The 26,580-nt window shown below is 49.0% G+C and overlaps 1 protein-coding gene across 1 annotated transcript in view; it reads right to left on the reverse strand.

Annotated features, from left to right (window-relative positions):
- The window catches only part of UBE4B (ubiquitination factor E4B), a gene marked incomplete at its 3' end in the record, with an annotated part of 74,469 nt that overhangs the window by 3,573 nt on the left and 44,316 nt on the right, over positions 1-26,580 (reverse strand). Inside the window, exons 13-26 of the mRNA XM_015407666.1 lie at positions 24,785-24,841; positions 24,530-24,646; positions 24,331-24,429; positions 23,538-23,651; positions 21,381-21,579; positions 19,349-19,487; positions 14,560-14,659; positions 12,682-12,809; positions 11,444-11,542; positions 10,217-10,452; positions 8,246-8,372; positions 5,862-6,006; positions 3,648-3,782; positions 1,236-1,427 (exon numbers count right to left, since the gene is read on the reverse strand). Of these exons, the coding sequence (XP_015263152.1) occupies positions 1,236-1,427; positions 3,648-3,782; positions 5,862-6,006; positions 8,246-8,372; positions 10,217-10,452; positions 11,444-11,542; positions 12,682-12,809; positions 14,560-14,659; positions 19,349-19,487; positions 21,381-21,579; positions 23,538-23,651; positions 24,331-24,429; positions 24,530-24,646; positions 24,785-24,841 (1,887 nt within the window). The remainder of the gene's footprint in view (positions 1-1,235; positions 1,428-3,647; positions 3,783-5,861; positions 6,007-8,245; positions 8,373-10,216; positions 10,453-11,443; positions 11,543-12,681; positions 12,810-14,559; positions 14,660-19,348; positions 19,488-21,380; positions 21,580-23,537; positions 23,652-24,330; positions 24,430-24,529; positions 24,647-24,784; positions 24,842-26,580) is intronic.

Raw genomic sequence — 26,580 nt, forward strand, 5'->3', positions numbered from 1 at the left:
TGTTTTCAATTATATGTGTGTGTGTGTGTGTGTGTGTGTGTGTGTATATGTGTGTGTGTGCATATATATATATGTGTGTGTGTGTGTGTATACACGTATGTATGTATATATATATATATGTATGTATGTATAAAAATAAATATAAAGGTAAAGGTTTCCCTTGCTCGAAAGCCAGTCGATTCCAACTCTAGGGTTGGAGTGCTCATCTCAGTTTCAAAGCTGAAGAGCTAGCGCTGTCTGAAGACGTTTCCGTGGTCAAGCGCACGGAACGCTGTTACCTTCCCACAGAAGTGGTACCTATTTATATACCTGCAATTTCTTGCTTTCGAACTGCTGGTTTGGCAGGAGCTGGAACTAGAGATGGGAGCTCACTCCGTCATGTGGCACACTTGGGTCTCGAACTGCTGAACTACCGACCTTCCACAGCCTGCAGTTCAGCATCTTAACCACTTGAGGACTGGATTGAGGGGACTGGATAAACATCTGGAGCAGAGGTCCATCAGTGGCTATTAGCCACAAGGTATAGATGGAACACTATGTCTGGGGAAAGGGATGCTCCATATTCTTGAAGCTTGGGGGGGGGGCAACAGTGGGAGGGCTTTTGGAGTTCTGGTCCCTCTGGAGGACCCCCTAATGGCACCTGGCTTTTGGCCCCTGTGTGACACACAGTGTTGGACTGGATGGGCCACTGGCCTGATCCAACATGGCTTTTTTCCCCTAAGGATTGGGAAAGTGGCTGTGGAGAGGACAGAAATAAGGGTTATGGGAGCAGCTTATTTCCATTTTTGCTCTTTCGTGCTTATCTTCTTGCAGGTCAGCCCAGCAGCCCCCAAACATTTACAGCCCTTTCAAGCTCCATTCACTCTCAGCTCACCCTCTGAGCCAAGGCCTCTGGACAACCTCCCAATATTCTAAAAAAACAACAGCACCTCATCACAAGAGAACTGGGTTAATCTGTGCACACATGGCCCTGTTCCATGTCAACTGTCCAGAACTCTAACTATCTGGGTATTTTGTACACTCTTTGGAGGACTGAAAGCAGCCCATGATTCTAAATGCCTGGCAAAAACTTCCCTGCCTCTTTCCTTGGGTAGAGGACCGCCGGAGAAATCTTTGGCAGTGGCACTCCCAAAAGCAAGAGCGTGGGGCAGGAAGAGCCGGCAAAGGGACCGTCTTCCCCCTCCCCACCTCTTTACTACCCAACCCCATTCCCAGAATGTTGGCCGTACACTCACCTGGTCGTCAGCAATGGCTTTCGCAAAGCGAGCGCAGTCTAACTGCAGGTAAATGTCCGTCAGTTGGTCCAAAAGCTTCTTTGGTTCGAACCCATATTTCTCGGGGTTTTCAACTTTCAGGTCACGGCACTTGGGGCCGCACAGCTGCTGAAGGTTGAAGTTCAGCATCGCAGCCAATCGTGGTCCGAGTTCCTGGAAGGCCAAAGCGACACGATGAAGAATTAATTCTTCCCCATCGACAGACAAGGAATACAAGAGATACAAGGAACAGAAGAAAAGCCGGCGTCCTCCTTTTGGGCAAGTTCCGTTTGATTTCCCCAGGGGGGGGCCTTCGCTCTGCCCACAATATATCTGACTGAAATCCGTTCACTTTGGCCGGCGAGAGCCAGCAAGACCCAACCGAAAGCAAACAGGATACACCTTCCCTGGATACTGTTGCTTGGTCCCACTGCAGTGCGAGAGAACTCTGAGACCTGCCCTACCCAGACAAAGAGGGATCCATTTTGCCCCGGCTAGGCTTCCACTGCAATGTACACAAAACCACACTTCTGGATTACGTATCGCAGGGTTTGCTTCTCTTTGTCCCCCGCAGCAGCTTCCCATCTTTTCAGGAACCATCCCTTTCAGGCAGCCCGGCTCCAAGGCTTGAAGGGCAGCGGCAGGATCAACACAGCCGGAAAAGGACAGAACCACAATCGTTAACCCACACGTAGGAGCGGAATCATTGCCCCTCTGTGCTCCGCTATTCTGAGCAAGCGGCTTTTAGCAAAAGGCCAAATCAATGCTGCCAATAGAACACTGCTCAAGAATTAGGTTTCCCAGCACCTCAAATGACGTTGCAGGTAACTGGCTCCGTTTAATCACGAGTGTGAGAGACTGGAAGGGCCACAGGCCTCAACAGGCAACGAGGCCAAGTCTTAATTCTCGTGCAGATGAAACAACACCCAGTTCCCTAACCGTGGTTAAAAGACTGAGAACACTCTGCAGATGAAGAAGAAGTGATTGGATTTCTACCCCACCCTTCACTACCCGAAGGAGTCTCAGAGCGGCTTACAAACTCCTTTCCTTTCCCCTCCCCACAACAGACACCCTGTGAGGTAGGTGGGGCTGAGAGAGCTCTTTCGGGGACTGCTCCGGAGAGAACAGCTCTGAGAGAACTTGTAACTGACCCAAGGTCACACCATGTGGAGGAGTGGGGAATCAAACCCGGTTCTCCCAGATTACAGTCCATGCTCCTAACCACTACACCAAACCTGGCTCTCATCTGTACGTTCCTTCCCTCCCCCTTTCCTTTTCAGCACTAAATTATTACGTACTGTTACATCTGCACTGAAGTTAAGGCTAGCTACTTAGAAACAAGCTTCAAACCCTGGTTTCAGATCCTTACTTAAAGTTACCCATGGTTTGTATTGCAGTGGAAAGTGCCAGCAAGTTGCAACGAACATATGGCATCCCTTTAGGGCTTTCGAGGCAAGAGACAAACAGAGGTGGTTTGCCACTATCTGCCTCTGCACAGCAACCCTGGACTTCCTTGGTGGTCTCCCATTCAAGTACTAACCAGGAACGACTATGCTTAGCTTCCAGCAACTGGCAAGATCTAGCACCAGGCCGATGTTAGCACTAGCGGAAACATAAAGCTACAACACGGTTAATACTGAAAAGCAGGGCTATTTTTGGGCAGGAACACAAAGAAACGGAGTTCCGGCTGGCTCCCAAGTTGGCCACGCCCAGCAGGAACTCATTAGCATAATAGGCCACACCCAACAGCAGAAACTCATTAGGATCGGCTACATTAGGGGTGTGTGGCCTAACATGCAAAGGAGTTCCTGCTACAAAAAAAGGCCCTGGGATTATGCTAATGAGTTCCTGCTGGGCTTTTTCTACAAAAAGAGCCCTGCTGAAAAGGGAGTGGAGAAGACAAAGTGGAGACCTGCAGAGTGATCCCCAAATATACAGCCTACTCAAGGGATCAGAAGACTGTCACATCCGTAACTGTACCTTACGCTTTGAAAAGCCGCCTGTGACCCAGTGAAACGGAAATGGTTACAGAGAAGCCAGCCCCTTTGAGCTCCGGGGGACTTCCACTCTAGGAAGCGGATCTTGGGCTTCGTTCTGCTAAATGTGGCCACTAGGCCACGGAGATAGATCCAGGTGGGTCGCCGTACTGGTCTGAAGTAGCAGAATGACATTTGAGTCCGGTGGCACCTTGAAGACCGACAAACGTGGTTGGTCTTAAAGGTGCCACTGGACCTGAACTTTGCTCTACTAGGCCATGGGTGAGCCACAAAATCAAAACGTAAATCCAGCCAGCAAGCGCAATGCATAATTCGCAATGGTTAAATTCGGAGTGTTCTGAACTAAAGCGCAGACTTCTGGACACACACCCCACACACACACCCCGTTCCTACTTACAGGTCTGAGGAAAGGCTTCTGAACTTGCTTGGTGAGGATATGGAACATATCGACGGTTTCTGTCGCCAGGGCCAAGTAGGAGCGCGACACTCGCTCGTCCTGTGCAAGCTGAGATTGCCGAGCCTGTTGCTGGTCCTAGAAAACAAGAGGGGGCAAAACCCTCAGCCTGAAAACTCTCCTGCCATCCGTGTGCAACTGTTATTTCTGCTTTTCAGCCATGCCTTCTTGCAGCAAATACGTTCCTGCCCACCCCGACAGAAGCACTAATGTTAAGAGTTACCACATGAAGCAGTCCCCCATGTATGCGTTGGCCTCAGATTCGATACCTAGGGATAGAGTGGTTTTCTGCATGCAAACCAAAGGCCTGCTCTGACACTCAGATATCATAATGCCCCTATATAAATCAATGGTGCAACCTCATTTGGAATACTGTGTGCAATTCTGGTCACCACACCTTAAAAAGGATATTATAGCTTTGGAAAAAGTGCAGAAAAGGGCAACTCGAATGATAAAAGGGTTGGAACACTTTCCCTATGAGGAAAGGTTAAGGCGCTCGGGGCTCTTTAGCTTGGAGAAATGACGACTGAGGGGTGACATGATTGAGGTTTATAAGATTATGCATGGGAAAGAGCAGGTAGAGAAAGAGGTACTTTTCTCCCTTTCTCACAATACAAGAACCCGTGGGCACTCCATGAAATTGCTGAGCGGTCGGGTTAGAACGGATAAAAGGAAGTACTTCTTCACCCAAAGAGGGATTAACACTTGGAATTCACTGCCACAGGAAGTGGTGGCGGCTACAAGCATGGACGGCTTCAAAAGGGAATTAGATTGGCACTGGTATTTCTGGCCACTGTGTGATACAGAGTGTTGGACTGGATGGGCCTTTGGCCTGATCCAACATTGGCATCTCTTATGTTCTTATGTTCATATTTTCAATCATCCCCTTCTCAATCAGCCCTCAGAACACCTTCCCCCATATATACCCCAGAGAGCACTTCGGTCGGGGTCGCAAAACCGATTGCCCCTGCTAGGTCACAAGGATGCCAGGTTAGCTACGATCAGAGTGAGAGCTTTTTCAGTGGCGGCTCCATACTGGTGGAATGAGCTCCCGGAAGAGATCAGGGCCCTGCGGGACCTTTTACAGTTCTGCAGGGCCTGCAAGACAGAGCTCTTCTGCCAGGCCTTCAATTAGGAGCTGCCTACCGCCACCACTACCATCATTAACAACAACACAAGCCGGGTGCCTGGTCTACTATGACTAGCCTGAGCTCGCCAACCGAAACTGAGAAAGACCATCGAGCTGAATATCAAGTGAATTTATCGACTCTGTGAAGCCATCTTGATACTATAACTTAATTGCTAGCACTTTAATTGTAAACTACTGTAATTAATTGTTATGGAACTGTTTTTTGGTGTGATATTTATTGTTAATATGTTTGATGACATTAGCTGCCCTGATCCTGCTTTGGCAGGGAGGGAGGGGTACAAGTTTAAGAAATAAATAAACACACACACAGATATGCACAATTGTCTACTCTGAACGGCCTCCCAGAATCCCACCTTCTGCTCTGACGAGTCAAGACAAGGCTTTGCCTTATGGCCAAGGATAGTTAAAAAACGAACAGGTTGTGTGCCTGACAAAAAACATTCAAGGCTGCTAACAGAAATGTATTTCTTTTAAAAAATCAAGACAAAAACATGCATAACAGAATAATCCAGCGAAGGGAGTGTTTAAGAACCAGTGGGAAAGCCACCAAATGAAGATATAATCTGTGTGAGATTAAAAATCCGGATGAGCATGGCAATCTTTAACTGGCGTCCGAAAGATGAAAAGGCGTGCAGCATGTGAATTTGAGAGAGAAGGGAGCTCCAAACCTGGGGCACCACTGCAGCTCAGTGGAAGGACCTCAGCTTTGCACACAGAAGATCCCAGGTTCAATCCCCGGCATCTCCACTTAAAAGACTCAAGTCACAGGGGATGTGAAAGGCCTCTGCTGAGATCCCGGAGAGCTGCTACCAGCCTGAATAGACAACGCTGACCTTGAGGGGACCAAAGGTCTGATTTCATATAAGGCAGCTTCATGTCAGCCATACAGAGCGGTGTACGAAGCTCCACACCAGTTTACGAAGCTCCACACCAGCCCCTCTCCCATCACACCAGTGCATCCTGGCACACAGTTCGGCAACCGTTCACGCAAAGAGACCGTTTCTCACCCTGGGCAGCAGGTCCCAATGTTCTTTGTTTCTCATCTCCTCTTGCACTTCATGGATACGCTTTAGGGACTCCAAACTCTCGTCCAACAAGAATGTGGTGTCATTGATCAACATATTGATGTAGCGGACAAACTGCTTCCCAGAGCTGAAAGAGATTTGTAATTGAGATGGACTCTCAAAGCGACTTCAACACAGCAAGGGCAGATAAGACTGTTGCTACTTTCAGTAGTAGTAAATAAATTTATTGCATATGGTCATAGGCCATTACAATATAAAATATGCACAATATAAATTTAAGGTTCAAAAGTACTGTTCTGAAAACAAAGCCTTCAGAATAAGACTGTATAACATTTCAACAACAAAGTTTTAAAATCATAGAAGTTGTGCTACCAGTTTTGTAGCTCTATGTTAGATAACTAGAAACCACCTTGGATCTAACTTTTCTGGCTGCAAGGGCAAAAAGTGCTACCTTGCGAGTAACCAGGGGATCCATGTCCGACAAGAGGAAAACCAACTTTTCATTGTCAGGTAAGTGGCAAAGTTGGCTTAAAATTCCAGATAGGAATCTGCTTCTTTGTTCTGAGTATAAAGAACAGACCATGATGTAATGAAATAGATCTTCCACTGCAGTACCACATACACATAGTTCCTGTGGTTTGTTGGTATACCTTCCAAGCAGCACTTCAGTGGGCATGACTGTTGCTACTTGGATCTAGGAGACATGAGGTCAAAATCCTGCCAAACCACAAAACTATCAGTATGGATTTCCAGAGGAGTAGCCATGATAGGCTTTAAGAAGCCACAAGACTCTTCGCTGCAGAAGACTAGCCACGTACAGTGGCCAAACCAGACTCTTCTCTTGAACAGAGACAAACACACACAAATTTGGAAGGGACACGGCCTGGTGGTAGAGTTCTTGTTTTGCATACAGAAGGTCCCAGGTTTAATCTTTGACCTCTCCAAATGAAGGATCTCAAGTAACAGAAATTAGGCAAGGCCTCTCCCCTCCCCAAGACCTCAGAGAGCCAGTGCCAATGTAGACCACTCGGAGCTACACAGATCAGCGGCCTAACTCGGGTTAAGACAGCTCCATATGTTCATAAATATTTTCCCAATGTTGAAAATGGAATCATTCAAAAGCACCAGTGGGGGGTGGGGACGACATCTGCTAGCCTTTCGAGTGCCCAAAGAAAAGAAAAAGAAGAGATTGGATTTATACCCCGCCCTTCACTTGGAGTCTCAGAGGGGCTTACAAACTCCTTTCCCTTCCCCTCCCCACCACAGACACCCTGTGAGGTGGGTGGGGCTGAGAGAGCTCTCTTGAGGACTGCCCTTGAGAACAGCTCTGACAGAACTGTGGCTTGCCCAAGGTCATCCAGCAGGTGCAAGTGGAGGAGTGGGGGAATCAAACCTGGTTCTCCTAGATGCACGAGTCCGTGCACTTGACCACTACACCAAACTGGCTCTCTGTCCCCCGTCCCCCCCAAGATAAACAGCAGCACTCATCATACACCAATGATTAATACATACTTTGCTAATCCTACTGTTTTGTCCTTCAGCATCACAGTAATTTATTTGGGTAGATTCTTTCTGCAGAGCATCTCAGGAAATAATCCACTCCTTTCCTTACTTCAATTTATACCCTGCCTTTCTTCCCAACAGGGATCCAGAGTGGTTTATGCTGCTAGCCTCTCCTTCATTTTATCCTCACAACCACCCTGTGAGGTAGGTTAAGCTACAGATGTGAAGGTCTGGGGAAAAACTGGAAAATTCGGGGAAAACCCTTTTTTTCCCCTGAAGCCTTTTTTGGTTTTTTCCAAAAAATTGAAGAAAAGAAAATTGATTATGGAACGTTTTATTTTAACATGATGAATAGAATATTTTAAGACAAGGTGTTCAAATATTTTCCAAATCATTTCTAAAAATATGTATGGTGTTAGATTGATCTAATTTCTGTGCACTGAGGACAAGCAAGTCCTAGGTTACAAAATGAACTCTCCGATGCAAGAACAAGATGCATCCCTTCCTTTAGGAGGTACTATTGTCACAAGTAAAGAAAAGGGTTTCAGTTTTGTTTTTGATGTGGGTGGGAATTCTGTTTGTAATAATTGTTTGGATACACTATATTTTTAATATGCTAGTTGTGATAATTTCATGCCAAGTAAGAATGTCCATAGTCATATTTTATGTCCCTAAAGTAACAGAATGACTTTCAATCTGGAAAAGAAAAAAGAAGTGCTAATTTGGCATTTTGTTCAATTTTTCCAAAAAATTTCTGGTTTCCCCCCCGAAAAAACCCAGAAAAAAACTGGGGTTTTTCCAAGCTTCAACATTTCCGGGAAATTTTACATCTCTAGGTTAAGCCCAGGCCTTTGTCAACTCACTTGAACTCTTCCATGAAGGTACCGTGGTGAGCGATGTTCTGCCAGAGGCTTTTGAAGATGGTGCTGATGTGGTAGCGGATTGTAAACTTGTCATAGAACTCACTGGTGGCTCCAGTGTGCTCAACGTCTGCAAAAGGCCGAAGGGAAGAATTCAGCATTCCAGTCAACTAGCACAGAGAGAAAGCTGGCTTGCACTGATCAGAAAAGCAGCAAAACCAGGCTGCACAGAGAAAACAAGGGGGGGGGGGGGTTCCTACATAACTGAGGCACTCCTCAAGGACACAGAAAGACATACAGCCCTCTAAATTAAAGAAAAGAGGGAAAGCCCTGAACACAGCATGGATTTTTATTTGCATTTTTAAATTTCCATCCTGCTTTTCTTCCCAGTTGGGACTCGAAGCAGCTTAGAACATCATTTTCTCTTCCTCCATTTTCTCATTACAACCACCCTGTGAGGTAGGCCAGTTTGAGAGTTGGTGACAGGCCCAAGGTTTCCCAGGCGCTGCCATGGTAGAAGTCAGCATTCCAACCAAGACGTCACCCTACTTCTAGGGGACAGGTGAGGAGAGAACAAGGGCAGGTCGGGAGGTAAGTTAACCCTTTAAAGTTGTAGCACAGTATAATTGTTCCCATTGGGTATTGGTATAATCATTCCTCTTTTTTTTTTTTTTTTTAGGAGCTGATTCTTAAGTATTCTGGAGGCAATGTTAGAGTCACGATAGTGACAATAAACGCTATGCAGCAAGGTTTTTACTTCTCTGCGTTCCCTATCAAACCAAGGATTTACAGGGTTTGCAAGGTTATTATTTCTTTTGTTTAAGGTGTCAGATTTTACACACAGTGACTCCGATATATGAAGTATTAGAGTGTTATAAGCTGTTATAGTTGCTATGGGATTAGATGCATCTATTAGAGAAGATCTATACTCCAGAAGAGGGCTAGATTTAAAAAGCTGTTGTGTTTCCCATTCTGCATGATCATTCCAATAGATCCTGGGCAGCGGGTCAGGCTCAGGAGGTTGTGGAACAGAACAACAAGCGGATCTAGCAAAGAGGCACGCTTGAAGGGTCACAATAAGAGGTAGCTGATCACTAATAAGGAAATTTCCTAAGGTAAAGTTTTCGACACAGTTTCAATAAGGAGGAGACCAGAATATAGTCGATTACACTACAGCCCTTGCTTGAAACAAAAGTGTATTCTCCAGAATTTGTAAAACTAGCAAGCCCATTTAACCAAATCCTATTATATTGCGCACAGAATCTGGCAAGACACATCTCTGCTGGGTTTACATGACTGTCCTCTGAGTGTCTTGCAAGGGAGAAGATGGGTGGAAGCAGGGCTTTTTTTGCAGAAAAAGCCCACCCGGAACTCATTAGCATAATAGGCCACACCCAACAGCAGGAACTCATTAGCATATTAGGCCACACCCTAACAGCACAGCTCATTAGCATATTAGGCCACACCCCATGTTACCAGAAGTGTGGTCATCCAGCCACACCCACCTTTTGCTTCTTATTCTGTTTACTTTGTTTATTGTCAAAACCCAGGGCTTTTTTGCAGCAGGAACTCCTTTGCATGTTAGGCCACACACCCCTAATGTAGCCAATCCTAATGAGTTCCTGCTGTTGGGTGTGGCCTATTATGCTAATTAGTTCCTGCTGGGTGTGGCCAACTCTGGAGCCAGCCGGAACTCCGTTCCCTTGCGTTCCTGCACAAAAATAGCCCTGGGTGGAAGTGTGTCATCCTGGTTAATTTAAAGAGCTCTGAAGAATAGGTCACAGTCCTTACCTACTCTTGCATTGAAGTCACCTGCTAAGATAATTTCTGCAGAAGGAAATTTCCTTTCCAGCTCCTCCATGAGTGTAAATAAGCATTCCCAGTGTTGGGAAAGGATTGAATTCCTTAGGGAGGAAGTAGCCACTTCATTGGCAGCCCCCCCCCCCCCCTGCACTCGCGGCGCTGGGGTCTTACCTGTATAAAACTTCATCAACGACGGGACTAACAACTTGGTGGAGAGGGGATGGTTCTCTATCATCTCAAAGAATTTCTGCGTCCGCGGCTGGACGGCCGGGTTCGTCATGAACATCACCTCCACCAGCTTGGCGACCAGGTAGGGGTTTCGGATGTAGTTCTGGTTGCAGAGCATCACAACGAGGAAAGTCACAACGTCCTGAGTGCAGGGCTCGTAAAGTACCTGAGGAGAATATCTGAAGAAAGGAAGCAGAAATTAGAGGCAGCTTACACGGTCTCGGACCACTCAAAATCCCTATTATGAATTCAAGTAGTTGCTAACCCCCACAAGGGCTACCTTCTTGCTGCACCCCCAACCAGACAATGGTCCTATGTCCCACAGGTAAATATGCAGTAGAAAAGGCCAATAGTCCAGGAGCACTTTAAAGACTAACAAAATTTGTGGCTGGGTAGGAACTTTCATGATCCCTTCAGTCTCTGAGGAAGTGAGCAGTGATTCCAGAAAACCCCTGCCTGGCCACAAATTTTGTTAGTCGTTAAGGTGCTCCTGGACTCGTGCTCTTTTCTGCTGCTACAGACAAACACAACTACCCATCTTGCTCTAGTCTGGTGTAGTGTTTGGTGTAGTGGTTAAGTGTGCGGACTCTAATCTGGGAGAACCGGGTTTGATTCCCCACTCCTCCACTTGCACCTGCTGATGTGACCTTGGGTCAGTCACAAGCTCTGGCACAGCTGTCCTTGAAAAAGAGCAGTTTGTGTCAGAGTTCTCTCAGCCCCACCCACCTCACAGGGTGTCTGTTGTGGGGAGGGGAAGGGAAAGGGGTTTGTAAGCCGCTCTGAGACTCCAAGTGAAGGGCGGGGTATAAATCCAATCTCTTCTTCTTCTTCTAGGTAAATATACAGAGATTCCAGCATGTACCCAGCCCGCTACTGCCTGGCAGCAGCTTTACACAAAACATGAACCATGGTCCCACCGCCATGCTTAGGAGCAGGATGCTGCTAACAGACATCAGTACTGCCACCACAATAAAGGGATGAAAACGTTTTTAGACAAGGGTACCCAGGAGAGGCACTATGGGAGGTTGAGAGAACCGCAAGGAGGGGGAAAGCAGCAAGCATCCCTCCATTCGAAGCCAGCGACAACCTACTCTTCCCTCCATCCTTCAAACAGAGACACTAACCCCCTCCGATCCGCAAAACTCTCAGAAGTAAATTTTTTCCACTTACTGTACAATAAAAAATAAAAATTCTGCAACATCTTCCACATAAAACTCAGGCAACGCTGCAAACACTTTCGGGACGTCGAGGCTTAAAGGCAGTTTTATGCTGCGCAGACGGGAGGAAAGGAGATTTATATGAACAGTGAGCTCATTCGTATCTGCAGTTTTATTCTCTTTGAGAAATATTTGCAAAAATACTGCACAACTGTATTATCTGCATGTTTAGGGTATTTATAATTGCCTTTCTATTTCGGAGAGGTGCTCAAGGTGGGGTACAGTCGGGGCATCATACAAAAACTACAGGAGTTCAGATTTGTGGACTAATGACCACCACCACAACAAAAACTCCGGCTATCCTTTCTGTAGAGACAACTGGACTGTGGAATGCCCTCTCCTTTGAGGCCAACTTCTTTTCTTCCCAGCACCAAGTTAAACACCTGAAGAGCAGCCTTATATTGAGTCAAACCACAGGTCCTTCTTTTTCAATTCTCTGATGGGCAAAACATCACCAGGGTATCAAGCAGAGAAAGATCGGACCCTCAATACCTGCTCCTTGAGATCTGTTAACTGGAGGTGCCACTCATGACGTAACAATATAAGAACATAAGAGAAGCCAATGTTGGATCAGGCCAAAGGCCCATCCAGTCCAACATTCCGTCACACAGTGCCATACCAGGGGCCATCAGGAGGTCTACCAGTGGGGCCAGGACACTAGAAGCCCTCCCACTGTTGCCCCCCCACCCCAAGCACCAAGAATACAGAGCCTCACTTTCCCCAGAGTCCCTATCTATACCTTGTGGCTAATAGCCACTGATGGACCTCTGCTCCAGATGCTTATCCAATTCCCTCTTGAAGCTATCCATGCTTGTAGCCGCCACCACCTCCTGTGGCAGTGAATTCCATGTGTGAATCACTCTTTGGGTGAAGAAGGACTTCCTTTTATTTGTTTAAACCCAACTGCTCAGCAATTTCATGGCGTGCCCATGAGTCTACCACAGAGCCACAGCCCCTTCCCCTGGGAGCTTCATCCTTCCTGGTCTCATCCCACTGAGAGGCAAGTTTTAAAACCGCATCGTGGCACGGCTAGTCAAGAGCATCATCAAATTCTTTCAGGAGTCCAGAACTGAACCTACCCCCTCTGTACCGCTCGGCACACTTCTGAGAACTTAACGGAGAAGGAACTAATTAGGAACTCTGCTGGTGCAAAAAACCAAAGCAAAAAAAAGATCTTTGAACACAACTCACTCAGGAAAGGCAGGGTCGAGGATCCGCAGCAAGAGCTGGATCACCATGCCGTAGAAGTTCAGGCACCTCCTCAGGAAATTCTCATCCAGCAGGCCGGCATCTGCACAAGCTTTGCACCGCACTAGTTTCTGCACAAAGAGTGGCAACACCAAGGTTAAGCAAAGGTGCCCCACCAGAAATCGAACCCCAAACCCTATGGCCCTCAAGCAGCACCTACAAGACTGAGCTCCCTCAGCAACTCTGAGCTGGAAGAGCCAGTTTGGCGTAGTGGTTAAGTGCGCGGACTCTAATCCGGGAGAATCAGGTTTGATTCCCCACTCCTCCACTTGCATCTGCTGGATGACCTTGGGCAAGCCATAGTTCTGTGCCAGGGCTCTTTTTGTAGCAGGAATTCCTTTGCATATTAGGCGACACACCCCGAATGTAGCCAATCCTCCAAGAGCTTAAAGTAGCCCCTGTAAGAAGAGCTCTGTAAGCTCTTGGAGGATTGGCTGCATTACGGGTGTGTCTGCTACAAAAAGAGCCCTGGTTCTGTCAGAGCTGTTTTCTCAAGGACAGTTCTGAAAAGAGCTCTCTCAGCCCCACCCACCTCGCAGGGCATCTGTTCTGGGGAGGGGAAGGGAAAGGAGTTTGTAAGCTGCTCTGAGAGTCCCGAGTGAAGGGTGGGGTATACATCCAATCTCTTCTTCTTCAAAACATCCTGGGACTGGCAAATCAGACGGATCCCCCAAAGACAGCCCTCGAAGCTGTTTCTCTCCACTTCCCACCCCTCAGGAAATCAGTGTGATCTACTTCAGTGTCACTCTGATACCATAAGATACACAGAGCCTCCTTGCAAAATCAGATTTCCTATAATACCTGTGCATTTTTATAAACAAGGAAGATGCTAATTAAAGAAACCGAGGCTTGCACTAAGCTACCCTGCAGTATAAAACCTAAAAAAAGACACACTGCGATCCCTAGCAAAGTGACCAGACCCTAAATGAACCCACACCTCTTTCCTTTCTCCTCTGAATGAGAGAAGAAGGTTTGAGATACTATTCAGAGACTGGTGGGTCCCAAAGAGTAGGTGCTGTGCAGTCACATGACTCTCTTCTACAGGGTGGGGTGCTTCCAGGCCTCCCAGCCAACCCAGCATGGACCACAGACACACTCTCCTCACTAGCTGGGCTTCCGCCCTGCCTCCAGCTCCCTCTCCTGTTCTTCTGCACTGTGGGCCTCCCCACAGGGATGCTCTAAACCTCCCACCCCACATGGGGCTTCCGTTCAGAATTCTCTCTCTCTTTTTTTTAAAGAAGCTGCTGACAAGGGGGGCCCCCCATCTGTCAGCATTCTACCTCTCTCCTTACCGTGGCCCTCTGAAGTTTGCTTTCAGCAGGCATGCCCAGAACTTTTTCCTGTTTATGTGAATAAAGTCCGGATTGTCAAGGCTCAAATAAAAGGGGTGTGTGTTTTGGACCCTTTCGTGAGGACAGGTCTTACCCCCTGCCGCTTTTTCACCCCCAGCCCAGTTATGGAGCGTCGATCTTCACCTAAACCCCCAGGACGATATCCCATAAGCACCTTAGCTCTGTGTCTACAAGAGAACAATAGTTCAGGAATAGTATGGTAGATGCATGAAGTAGAACGGCTTTATTCACAGAACTGCTGCTGTCACAAGAGAACCATAGTTCAGGAATAGTACGGTAGATGCATGAACGGCTTTATTCACAGAACTGCTGCTGTGTGGCTCTCCACACACACACAAATGCATGCAGGACACAGGACACACTGAAGTATTTGTGAAAATCCTGCACGTGGCGGGCTGCCTGCCTAAGCCCTCGGGAGCCACGGCTGAGCACAAGACCGGTCATCCATCGCCTAAAAATAGCCACAGACCTTGAGTTGTGTTTTGCAGCGTTTCAGCATCTCTCGATGCCTCGTAGCCAGAGGGGAATCCTTCCATTGACTCTCGTTGTTCTTCAGGTCCTCCACCGTCCTGTAAAAATGGCACCAAAAAACAGCCCTCGTGATCAGGCTAAAAAGCATAAGCCTTCAGCGTGGATAAGCCAAGAAAGCAGTAGAATAAAAGCTCCCCAAAGCTGTGAATAGAGGTATGAGGTTTTCCCAGGCCCTTTTTCCTCCCCTCTAGGTCAGCAGGGGTGCTGAAAAATGAACTAGCTCCTTCCGTCAGGCACAATCTTCATTTTGAACAAAACGTTTTAGCCCTCAGGGGCTGTAGGAAACACACGAAAGCAAGCTTCAAGACCCTGAGAGTTTTAATACTCCCGCCGATGATGGCCCGAGAGAGTGTGCCCTTATATGGAAGAATCCGATTTACCCTGTTTTTGCAGAGAACTTTGGGATGCCCTTTGATCACAAAGCAACTTTCTGAAAAGCAGACTGGAGCTTTTGCTAGGAGTGCCTTTTTCAATCTGCAGTGCATAAGCTCTCATTCCTTCTACAGGAAGCTGACTTTGCTGTGCTGACGTTCCTGCTAGGCTACTGCAGCACATGCTACATAGGGCTGGCCTTGAAGACAACTTGGAAACTTCAAGCTGGCAGAGAATGCCTTCTTTTGAGTGAAAGGGACTGACGCAATCTGCCCTCCTCCAGTTAATCTGGTTACTTTTGAAGGCCTTCACTACCTGAGACCCATACAGTGCCTCTCCTCATCAGAATCCACCCCCCAGCTGAGATCTGAAGAGTGGGCCTCGGTGGTGGCTTCGTAACTTTAGGAGAGGTTGGTGGCAGCAAGGACTACAGTGCTCTCGATTACGGCCCTCAGCGCTTTTAAATCATCTACTACTACTACTATTACAGTCTTCGACCAGTACATAACAATTTAAAAGACAAATAGAAAAATTCCTGATAGTATCCTAGCTGGTTATGAGCCAGTAAAAACCTTAGTAACATAAAAGCTTATAAGTTATATAAAATATAAAGGAAGACGTAAAGCTACTGTTCAAACCTTTTAAGCCATTTAAAAAGTCAGTTTAAAACAATTTTTTAAATTATTTGTAATTTTTAATTTCAGAATAAGAGAAGATAACATTACAGAACAAAAATACATTTCTATATATGTGACGAAATAGCCAAAGGCACAAAGTGTGCGAAGTTTTAAAACAATTTTTGATAAAAGTAGAGGTATGGTCTATTTGCCTTGCTTTCTGAGTTCCTTATATACCTGGGCGCAGACCCGTCTTGTGCTTTCGAATCATCTACCCGAGAAGGAGTTGGGAGTCCCATGTCCTTCTAGCTTCCGTAAGAGATACAAAACTGTCTCAGAGACGAACTAAACGGGAGGGCCAGCCACCAGACGCAACGCGGGGACCACCCTCACATTTGGTCTGGCTCTCAGGTAGCAGTCAGCTGAATGAGACTTAGCAGGCTGTTCTGTGTGGGTCTATGACTGCTTCGCTGCACTGAACATACAGGATTGCCTCATACTGAATTGGATGACAGGCCATACAATGCCATGCTGCCTATTCTGACCGGCGGCCGCCGCAATTCTCCAAGGTCTCATGTGGAGAAAGGTCACTTCCCAGCACTTGAGATCCCGGAAGCCGAGACGCCAGGGATTGAACCCGGGGCCTTCGGCATGCCAGCCAGGCGCTCAGGGTTTGTTATTGATCATTTTAATGCACTTTACTGCTTTATTTTTAGATTTTCCTGCTTAGCCATTCTGAGTGCAAGCAGCACAGGAATATTACAAAAACCATCATTTTTCCTCTCTAATGCCCAAGGTCAGGGCTCCCGCCTCTCAGGACCGTCCTTCAAATAACAAACCACTGAAGTAATATTTGTCTCCATGCACATGACTGTACAGATCCCATTCTTCAGCAGGCTGCCCTTCAAGCACATAAGGATGCCGATCCTCTCCAACTGCCCCCCCCCTTCCGGACACCTGAATCTTCTTCTCCCCTCCCCATCATCCTTCCCACGGCTTTCCCTGCAGCTGGGGGGGGGGGCTTGGTAAAGGTTTCCCTTGCTCGAAAGCCAGTCGAGTCCGACTCTAGGGTTGCGGTGCTTCTCTCCGTTTCAAAGCCGAAGAGCCAGCACTGTCCGAAGACGTTTCCGTGGTCATGACTCAACACCAAGGCGCACGGAAAGCTGTTACCTTCCCACCGAAGCGGTGCCTATTTATCTACTTGCAATTTCTTGCTTTCGAACTGCTAGGTTGGCAGGAGCTGGGGCCAGAGACAGGAACTCACTCCGTCATGCAGCACACTCGGGTCTCGAACTGCTGAACGACCGACCTTCCACAGCCTGCAGTTCAGTGTCTTAACCACTTGAGCCACCGCAGAGTCCATATTTCCCAGTCCTGATCTATTTTTGTTCTTGTGAATGCTACAGAATGGGTCCAGCCCTCAAGAAGGGCCACATCATATCTAGAAAGCAGAGTGGGGCGAAAGCTGGAAGATGGCAGGGAGGAGAGGCACGTGGTGGTTGTATTTCTGGCAGGCCTTCTAGTGAACACAGGATTCACTCTCTTCAGGCTCTGATTTTTCTTGCCAGTCTCTTAGGTTTTCTGTGGCTGTTTTCTGTCGACAGTCAAATGAAATTAGTGCCAAAATCCTGAAAAACGCCCCCACTTCCTTCTGAGCATACTGAGCTTGCCCTTGTCAACTTATGGCCAGCGATTGCTCGAGCCACCTTCGCATGAGATGAACAACGACGCTACTTGTGGCCCACAGGCTTCCTGGGAACACTGGCACGGCTTTCAAAGAAGACAATGCCCCCAGCACTCGAGAGAGCTGGCAGGAACACCTCCCCCTCCCACGGCCATCTGGATGTGCTAAGCAAGTGGCAGGCTGCGCTCCTCTGGATCACCAGTATTTCTACTACACATCAGCAAACTCCATCTCCGCAGGTGTGAGCAGCAGGGCTGGGGAACTGGTAAAAGGCAGCCTTCCCTTTCTCTCGCTCAAGAGGAGTCTCATGAGACATGCATCTGGTTGTGGGGCTCATGTGTTCAGTTTAATTACAGGGCTCTTTTTGTAGCAGGAACTCCTCTGCATATCAGGCGACACACCCCTAATGTAGCCAATCCTCCAAGAGCTTACAGTAGCCCCTGTAAGAAGAGCTCTGTAAGCTCTTGGAGGATTGGCTACATTAGGGGTGTGTGGCTTAATATGCAAAGGAGTTCCTGCTACAAAAAGAGCCCTGCTTGCCAGGTCTCTCCTAGGTCCCAGTGGGGGACGTTTCTGGAGGAGGAGGAGGGTGAGGAGGAGGAGGAGGGGACATGCCCAATAGGAAGATGGTCAGCAGAAGTGGCGTGTGGCCAGCAGCCATCCCTCTCCCTCCCCCTCTTGCAGGGTTTAAAGGGCCCTCCAGCTGATCGATCAGGACCCTGAGTTGGGTCAGAATGCAGCAAACAAAAGCTTTAAATAAGCAGCTAAGGTTAGTTCCATGGCAAAGAAAAACAACTGCTCTCTAGCACCTTCTGGTCGAGACGGTCACAGGTATTTTTGACCCTGTGACCCCCCTATTTCCCAGCATAGCATTAGTTTTCCACTTCTTTCTTAAATGTACTTGAGTATTCCCAGCAGTGGCTTCCCACAACTTTAGAACCTCTGTTATCAGAGACTTGTTCCATTCTCGAATAAGAACATAAGAACATAAGAGACACCAATGTTGGATCAGGCCAAAGGCCCATCCAGTCCAACACTCTGTGTCACACAGTGGCCAGAAATACCAGTGCCATCAGGAGGTCCACCAGTGGGGCCAGGACATTAGAAGCCCTCCCACTGTTGACACCCCCCCCCAAGCACCAAGAAGACAGAGCATCACTTGCCCCAGAGCCCCTAGCTATACCTTGTGGCTAATAGCCACTGATGGACCTCTGCTCCATATGCTTATCTAATTCCCTTTTGAAGCCATCCATGCTTGTAGCACCCACCACTTCCTGTGGCAGTGAATTCCAAGTGTTAATCACTCTTTGGGTGAAGAAGGACGTCCTTTATCCGTTCTAACCCGACCGCTCAGCAATTTCATGGAGTGCCCAAGAGTTCTTATCTTTTGTCTCTCTCAATCTGGCAGTTACTGTAACTGGGAAGACAGAGGGCCTCGTGCCACCTTGAAGACTTAACAGATTTCCTCTGGCTTTCATGAACCACAGCCCAGTTCGTCAGACCTGAAGGGGGCTCTAATGTATGAAACCATATGTCACGATAGTGGAACAGGAAGTGGTGGCGGCTACAAGCATGGACGGCTTCAAAAGGGAATTAGATAAGCATATGGAGCAGAGGTCCATCAGTGGCTATTAGCCACAAGGTATAGATAGGGGCTCTGGGGCAAGTGATGCTCTGTCTTCTTGGTGCTTGGGGGGGCGGGTCAACAGTGGGAGGGCTTCTAATGTCCTGGCCCCACTGGTGGACCTCCTGATGGCACTGGTATTTCTGGCCACTGTGTGACACAGAGTGTTGGACTGGATGGGCCTTTGGCCTGATCCAACATTGGCATCTCTTATGTTCTTATGATAGTCTGCTAGCTAGCTGAAGTGCCCGCAAGACTCCTTTCCTGTTCTCTTCCTTGCCTTCTTTTACTACACACCTTTTAAACAGGCTAGCAAAATAATAATAATAATAATGAAACCCGGAGTCTATCAGCTCAGTGTCTCCTCGACCACTGCGCAAAACTTCTCGCTTGAACACCACATGCGTTCATCAACAGCGTAACTTCTAACCTGTTAAGCTCCCGGATGGCCCTCAGTCTACGGATGTAACGCCGGCAGCTTGGTAGGATGGAGAGATGGTGGGCGTGGAGGGTCAGGAAGAAGCACTCTGTGGGGAATTTCGGCTCAGAAAAGAGAGCCTGATCCCTGGCTGGAGAGAGGGGGAAGGAACAGAAGTGAGAAGAGGTAAATCGGGTGACGTACTTAGGACTCTTAACCAAACGAGATGGATCAAGACGGGCCGCCACGGTGGTCTGTCTGCAGCAGTAGAAAAGAGCCGGAGTCCAGGAGCACCTTAAAGACTAACAGAATTTGTGACCGGGGAGGAGCTTTCGTGAGTCACTCCTCACTTCTTTAGAACAGCCAGGGCCGGCTTGCTCACTAGGTGAACTAGACTTTCGCCTAGAGCGCGGGGCCATCATGGGGGAGCCGGACGGGGAAGCCAGGCGCACAGCGAAGCCTCTTCCCCAGCTTGGAGTTGTTCAGCAACCCAGCGCCGGCGCATCCGCCCCGTGCATCGCCGGCCTTCTCCAGCGTCGCCGCTGGCGCAGCGTGAGAAGGAGGAGGAAGGGGCGCCCCTTAGGAGGCCAGTGGCGGGAGGCGCAGCCCCACTATGCTTTTGGCGCCTTCCTGCTGTTTCCTTCTCAGCTGTTGCTGCGCCACCTGGCCCAGCACGAGCTCCCGCGGCCTCCGGCTCCATTTCCGCACTGCCTCTCAAGCGGCTTCCCCGCCCTGCATGAACTACCACTGGGTAGCGAGAGAGGCAGGAAGGGAAGGAGGGATGAATTTGCCCATCACTCATGCAGCGCAGCAGGAGGACGAGTGCTGCCTCCCGGGCGCTGTAGTACCCTGGAGCCCGAGGGGAGCGCACACGGAGACCTCTCTGAGACCCTCAGCCGCCCATGCTGAGCTCCCTGCTGGGAGACCCGGCGCCTTGGAAGCTACTGGGGGGGGGGGCTTGCCTAGGGGGGGTGCAGGCGCCACAAGCTAGCCTCGCCTAGAGCACAGAAACTTCTCGGGCCGGCCCTGAGAACAGCTGTTATCATGTCTCATCTGGTACAAGGTGTTTGCTAGGGTCCAGCACATCCAGCGCCTGTAAGTCACAAAGCACTGGTGCATCACATCCATTAACATCTTTGCAGGATGAACAGCAGATCATGGAAATGGCCAGCAGGGAATCACTACTGGGGCAAGTGGGCATGTGACACACAAAGCTGCCCGGCAGCGTGAAATCTGGCCCACTTCATTGCTCTGCCCGGCACCAGCCTCGCCAAAGATCCCTTTTCCAGATGGAGGCTGAACCTGGGATGTTACACAAAACGCACACCTGTGGCCCTCGGTGAGCACAGGAAGCTGCCTTATAGCGCATCGGACCACTGGTCTAACTCCCGCAGTATTTCCAACGGCTCTCCAGAGGCTCATACAAAGAACGGTCTTTCCCAAGGACACTTGTTACCCTACATCCTGGCCATGCTAAGGACTGATTCTGCATCCAAAGCATCTACGGCTGATCCTCATTAGATAGATGAAGCGGTCTCCTCCTGGGTGAGACAGCATGGCTGCCCCTAAAGCCAGTACCATCCTTCCTCTGTTCTGGGCCTTGGAGATCCGCTGCCAGTTACAGGAGGTGCTACTGGGTTTAATGTAAGTCACATAATCTTCCCCTCCGTGTAAAAACCAAGTTTCTAGATGCTAAGATTGCAAATGCATTGAAAGCATACACAGATGCAACACTTGGTGAAATCTCAAGTGCCAGAGGGTGCACTAAGCAAGATTTCCTCTCCGGCTCTGATACTCTGCAGAGCTTTTGTTCCTCCCTGATCAATATGACTTACTCTGAAGATGGCAACATATGCAAATGTTCTTAATTGGCATGATGCTTCAAAACTTCACTCCAGCTGGACTAAGGCTGGGGTTACCTTGGAGAACCCACAGCCCCAAATATGGCTCTCCAAAGCCAAACCACAGATTCTCGTTTGCACATTTCCAACACATGAGATGGTGGAGACGACCATGGGTGGCAAGATGCGCACGTGGCACTCACACAGCTCCACCATCCAGCTGGTGACATCTTCCATGGTTGCTTTCACACGTGTCTCGTCGGTTGGGAGGACAATACGACACCGGGGATGGAAGATGTAGGAGGGGTCGACCGTCTCAAGCTTGATCTTCGTGCTGAGCTGCTGCAGCACCCACAGGAAGTTGAGCATGAAGCCATCCGTAGACACCAGGCGGTCATCCGTCTGCAAGCCAGAGAAAGGCGGGCCAATGTTACCAAAAACCAGTTTGCTACTGGCAAGCCACAGCTCCAGCTAGGGTTGCCAAGTACTTACCGCAATTCGGCGGGGGACACATGCTCCCCGGCCGGAACATTTCTCCTTGTAATGCACCATGCCGTCGCCAGGAAATGACACTGGGCGATGCTCTGGCAATGGGGCTGAAAACTCGATGGTACCATTGAGTTTCTGGCCCCATTGCCAGAGTGTCGCCCGGCGTCACTTCCTGGCGATGGCATGGTGCGGCACGTCGGTTGTCCCCGCAAGAATGATCCTGTGAAGACGTCTTCGTCCCCCGCCGAATCACGGTAAGTACTTGGGAAGCCTGGCTCCAGCACTCACTGCCAGCGCCACAAAATTATTTGGCAACCACAAGCGGTGAAGTGCCTTGCACGTGACAAAGAAGGCAGCCCCTAGCCAGAGGCCTACAGTCAAATGCAACCCGAAGATCCAGACCCACTTTTTGATTTCAACGTAAAGTACTAAAGGTCATTCGACTCTCCCACTGAAGCCAGAAGGATTTCACAGTGTTCGGCTCTGCCTGGATTGTGCCTGTGGCTGTTTGCCAACAGTGCAAAAGCTTCGATTGCAGAAGAGAAGAAGAGATTGGATTTATACCCCGCCCTTCACTAACCGAAGGTGTCTCAGAGCGGCTTACAAACTCCTTTCCCTTCCCCTCCCCACAACAGACACCCTGTGAGGTAGGTGGGGCTGAGAGAGCTCTGACAGAAACTGCTCTTTTTCAAGAACAGCTCTGACAGAACTATGGCTTGCCCAAGGCCATCCAGCAGGTGCTCCAAGGTCACCCCGTTTACAGGCCACAAGTTTTGGCCATCTGGGCTCTTCACCTTCCCTTTTCCACTGCTAGTGAAATAAATGCCTGCTTCCTTTTTTGCCCGCCCTCCTCCCCTTCCGGGAGTCTGATGGGGGTGGAGGGGTAGGGAAGGAGGGGGCTAAGGGCACGGAAGAAAAGGTCTTAAGAGGAGGAGGAAAGTGGCTTCCTTGAAGGTGAGAAAATAGCTTTGGACCCGGAAGACAAACCAGGGGGAGCATCAACAGCACACAGTTTGAACGCAACAGATGAAACAAGGGAAGACGCCTCTGAGACGCAGAAGGTGGCTGTGACGACCTCCTTATTCTGGAGGTCTGGTTTCACTTTAAAACTGTTCTTTATTTTGTTTTACTGGGTATATAAGGCTGCCACCAGGAAATTTTAAGGATTTCCAAACCTTTATGCTTTTACTATTGCTCTTCTTTATTTGGTAGACCGAGTTCAAGGTTTACAGGGATCTATGTGGTCCTGGGAAGTATTTCATTCAGAGCTGGTATAAACTTGGATGAAAGAGGATTTATTGAAATAACTACTAAATAAGAGGGTTGTACAATGTAACTAGTAATGTATAAATGATGAACAATTGCTTTGGTATCACACAATTTCCTATAACTTGTCTTCAATTAAACTTTCATTTACTTTTCCCTATACACTCAGCTTTCCTTCTCTGTCTCACTAAACTACCTCAGCTGTCAGCTTATAACTGAACTGCTTGTCTAACTTCAACTGTCAACTTGTAACTGCAACTCCTGACTGACGCACAAAACCTCCCCCCAGATTCCCTTCCAAACCCCCTCCCCCTCTCTGTCAACCACCAATCATACCACACTTGCATCTCTCAACCACTCTAGTCTACCTACCACAGCCATGCAACCAAACTTTAAAGAGACACATACACACAAAAACAAGGAATCATTACAGTGGCAATTTAAAACCAAGGACTACAAGCTTGAAGTTGGCAGGAAACTGATGAACAGAGAAAGGTTCACAGCAACAGGGGAGGCAAGCTTAGCAAAGGAACACCAAAACCAACCGGAGGGGCAGAACAGGGAAGCACGCATTAACAGCAGCCGAGCACCGGCGGGCACTTCACCTGCATCTGAGCTTTCTTCATGTTGGCATTGACCATGGCTGCCATGTAGCTGAGAGCTGCCTCCCGGGTCTCTCCGTTGAGCAAAACGCTGTGGAGGGTCTTGAACAGCTCTTGCTGAAAACAGTACAAAGGGGGAAAGGCCATCACTGAGCACCGCCACTTACCAGGTCCCACTAAAGCAGGGGCGGCCAAACTTGCTTAATGTGAGAGCCACATAGAAGAAACATCAGATGCCCGAGAGCCGCAAGATGTGAACAAATATTACACACGTTTTTATTGGGCAAATAGGCAAATTTGCTTTTCATTAACGTTGACATTAAATAACATTGCTGGAAACGAAAACAAAAGGGGTCAAAACAGATGCGGATAATGATATTTAAAGCGATGCTTTCACCAAGACAGCCGGGGGGGGTGTGTGTGTGCTTGGAGAATGCATTTAAAGTTAGTTGCTTGCTTTCTCTACTCCCACCCCCATTTCGAGCCTACCCAGGGACGGGAACGCTGGCTGGGGAAGGGAAGACTGGTTGGAGAGGGCACGCCTCCCCTCCGCTTCCCCAGCCGCCCTGCTGGGAGCCACGCACTATGCATGAGAGAGCCGCATGTGGCCCCCGAGCCGCAATCTGGCCACCCCTGCCCTAAAGCGACCCTTGGCAAAGCCTCACTACGCTCATCCTCGGTTCCCCCTTTCCCAATCGGCCCCATCCCAGCATTCTGAAGACACGGGGGATTGCATTTTGTGAACACACTACTCAGTCCCGCAGCAAAGGGGTGACTCCACTTCACCAAGACATACCCTTGCAGACTCCAAGTAGTGCTGTAAAGACTGGCTAACCACCCGGGTGTTTTCCAGGGTGATGGCGGGCCCGGAGAAATATTTCTCGACTACTCTCGGCTGCAAGGAATGGAAAGAGAGACGGGTGAGTGATGCAAACGTCTCACTTCCACTGGAAGTTGTCCTGTGGCCAGGTGAAAGGCAACTCATACACACTTACGTCATCTTCCGCAAAGACAGACAGACTGAAGAAAGCCCCAAGGTAAGAGAGTCTTTGGAGCTCCCGTCCCGTCCCAGGGCTCAGAGACTTCGGTAGCCATAAAGGCAGGGACACAACCTGCAGAGAGAGGAGAGCGGCTGAAAGGGATGACTGGGACACTAGCCAGAGCCCCACAGACGTGAGTGCTGCACGCCTGGCGTGATTCCAGAGAGCGAGCTGGCTTGGCCCCAGATATGCAACGCAGATTTCACTTACCAAGCTGCACACGGGATGCGATTTCCCAAACTTGATTTCACATAATTCACCTAATGCCTAGATAGAAACGAGAATGACAATTCATGTAGACGTATTTCCGCGCCACTGCTGGGCTAACTAATGGAAAGATCCACTTGTTGGGTGGAGAGTTTGAAGATTCCTCTTAGGAGCTTTGGCTGCCTTTGGGCCTACAGGCAGCTGCCTGCCCCTTTAAAAGCTGCAGGCGCTGGAGAAGCCAGGCAGAGATATCATGGTTTAAATCGGGGACTGGACAGCCCAGGACAAAACCCAGGGAGCTACCTGGGCCAGTGTGCGGTTGGGCCTCAATGCCCTTGCCAGGTACAGAAGGGAACAGGAGTATACAACAGCAACCCATGTGATAGGCCGGCACCACAAAGCCTCTGGATTAGTCAGGTCTGATCTTATTGCAAGGAACTAGTCCTCCTTCTCCTACCTGGGCAAGAGAGCAGGCCTTCCACCTGCAATGCTCCTGGCTCCAGCAAACCACCTGAGACTCCCTGCTGCACACACTCTCCAGCCCTGCACCCAGGGCCTCTGCCATACCACAGGGCAGTTCCCCCATTTAAGTCTGGCACATAAGCAAAAGGCTAACAGGACAGGGTGCCGACAGAAATCAGAAGAGCCGTCAGAAGACCCCAGACTTGTTCCTGGATAGGGGCAGGCAACCTATTCCAGCCTGTGCGCTGAACGAACAGCAGCATCTACCTGTGAAGATGCTGGTGTGCCAGGAAACAAAGAAGGAGGGAGAGACACACGAGGGTCACACTCGATCAGACAGAGGTCAAAGTGAACCCCAGCAGCACTGCCAGCACTTCAAGAAGGGGCGGAACTGGCCCTGTGTACCGAGCAGTATGGTCTGGAGAGTCACTATTCAACACAGGTTGCCAAGGGTTGCCTACCACGGCTGAGGGGTGACATGACTATGCATGGGAGAGAGCAGGTAGATTATGCATGGGAGAGAGCAGGTAGAGAAAGAAGTACTCACAATACAAGAACCCGTGGGCACTCAATGAAATTGCTGAGCAGTCGGGTTGGAACGGATAAAAGGAAGTCCTTCTTCACCCAAAGGGTGATTAACACATGGAATTCACTGCCACAGGAGGGGGTGGCGGCTACAAACATGGACGGCTTCAAGAGGGAATTAGATAAGCATATGGAGCAGAGGTTCATCTGTGACTATTAGCCACAAGGTATAAACGGGAACTCTCAGGCTGGGGCAAGTGATGCACTGTATTCTTGGTGCCGGGGGGGGGCAACAGTGGGAGAGAGCTTTTAGTGTCCTGGCCCCACTGCTGGACCTCCTGATGGCACCTGGTATTTTTGGCTACTGTGGGACAGAGTGTTGGACTGGATGGGCCATTGGCCTGATCCAACATTGGCTTCTCTTATGTTCTTACCACTGCTCTTGACCCTCACCCAAACACTGCACGAAAGCAAGTCATGACACTACCTTGGACAACCCCCAGAAATTTGCCTGTTGGCACCTGTCCTCTTGGCAGCCCAGGGTGCCAACCAGTGTTCCCTCTAAGCTGAGTTAGTGTGAGCCAGATCACAGTTTTTTAGCCTCCGGCTCACACATTTTTGTCTTGGCTCAGAAAGGATGGCTCCAGAGCAAACTAATTTATGCAGTGGCCAAATCACTCGCTCACAACTTTAATTGCCAGTAGCTCACAAAGTAGAATTCTTGCTCACAAGACCCCACAGCTTAGAGGGAACATTGGTGCCAACCCAAACTGTGAGGCAGAAGACAGGAGCCTGCCTTGTTCAGCACCCTA

Source organism: Gekko japonicus, unplaced genomic scaffold (genome assembly GCF_001447785.1).
Source record: "Gekko japonicus isolate JY-2015 unplaced genomic scaffold, Gekko_japonicus_V1.1 scaffold1533, whole genome shotgun sequence".
NCBI lineage: Eukaryota > Metazoa > Chordata > Lepidosauria > Squamata > Gekkonidae > Gekko > Gekko japonicus.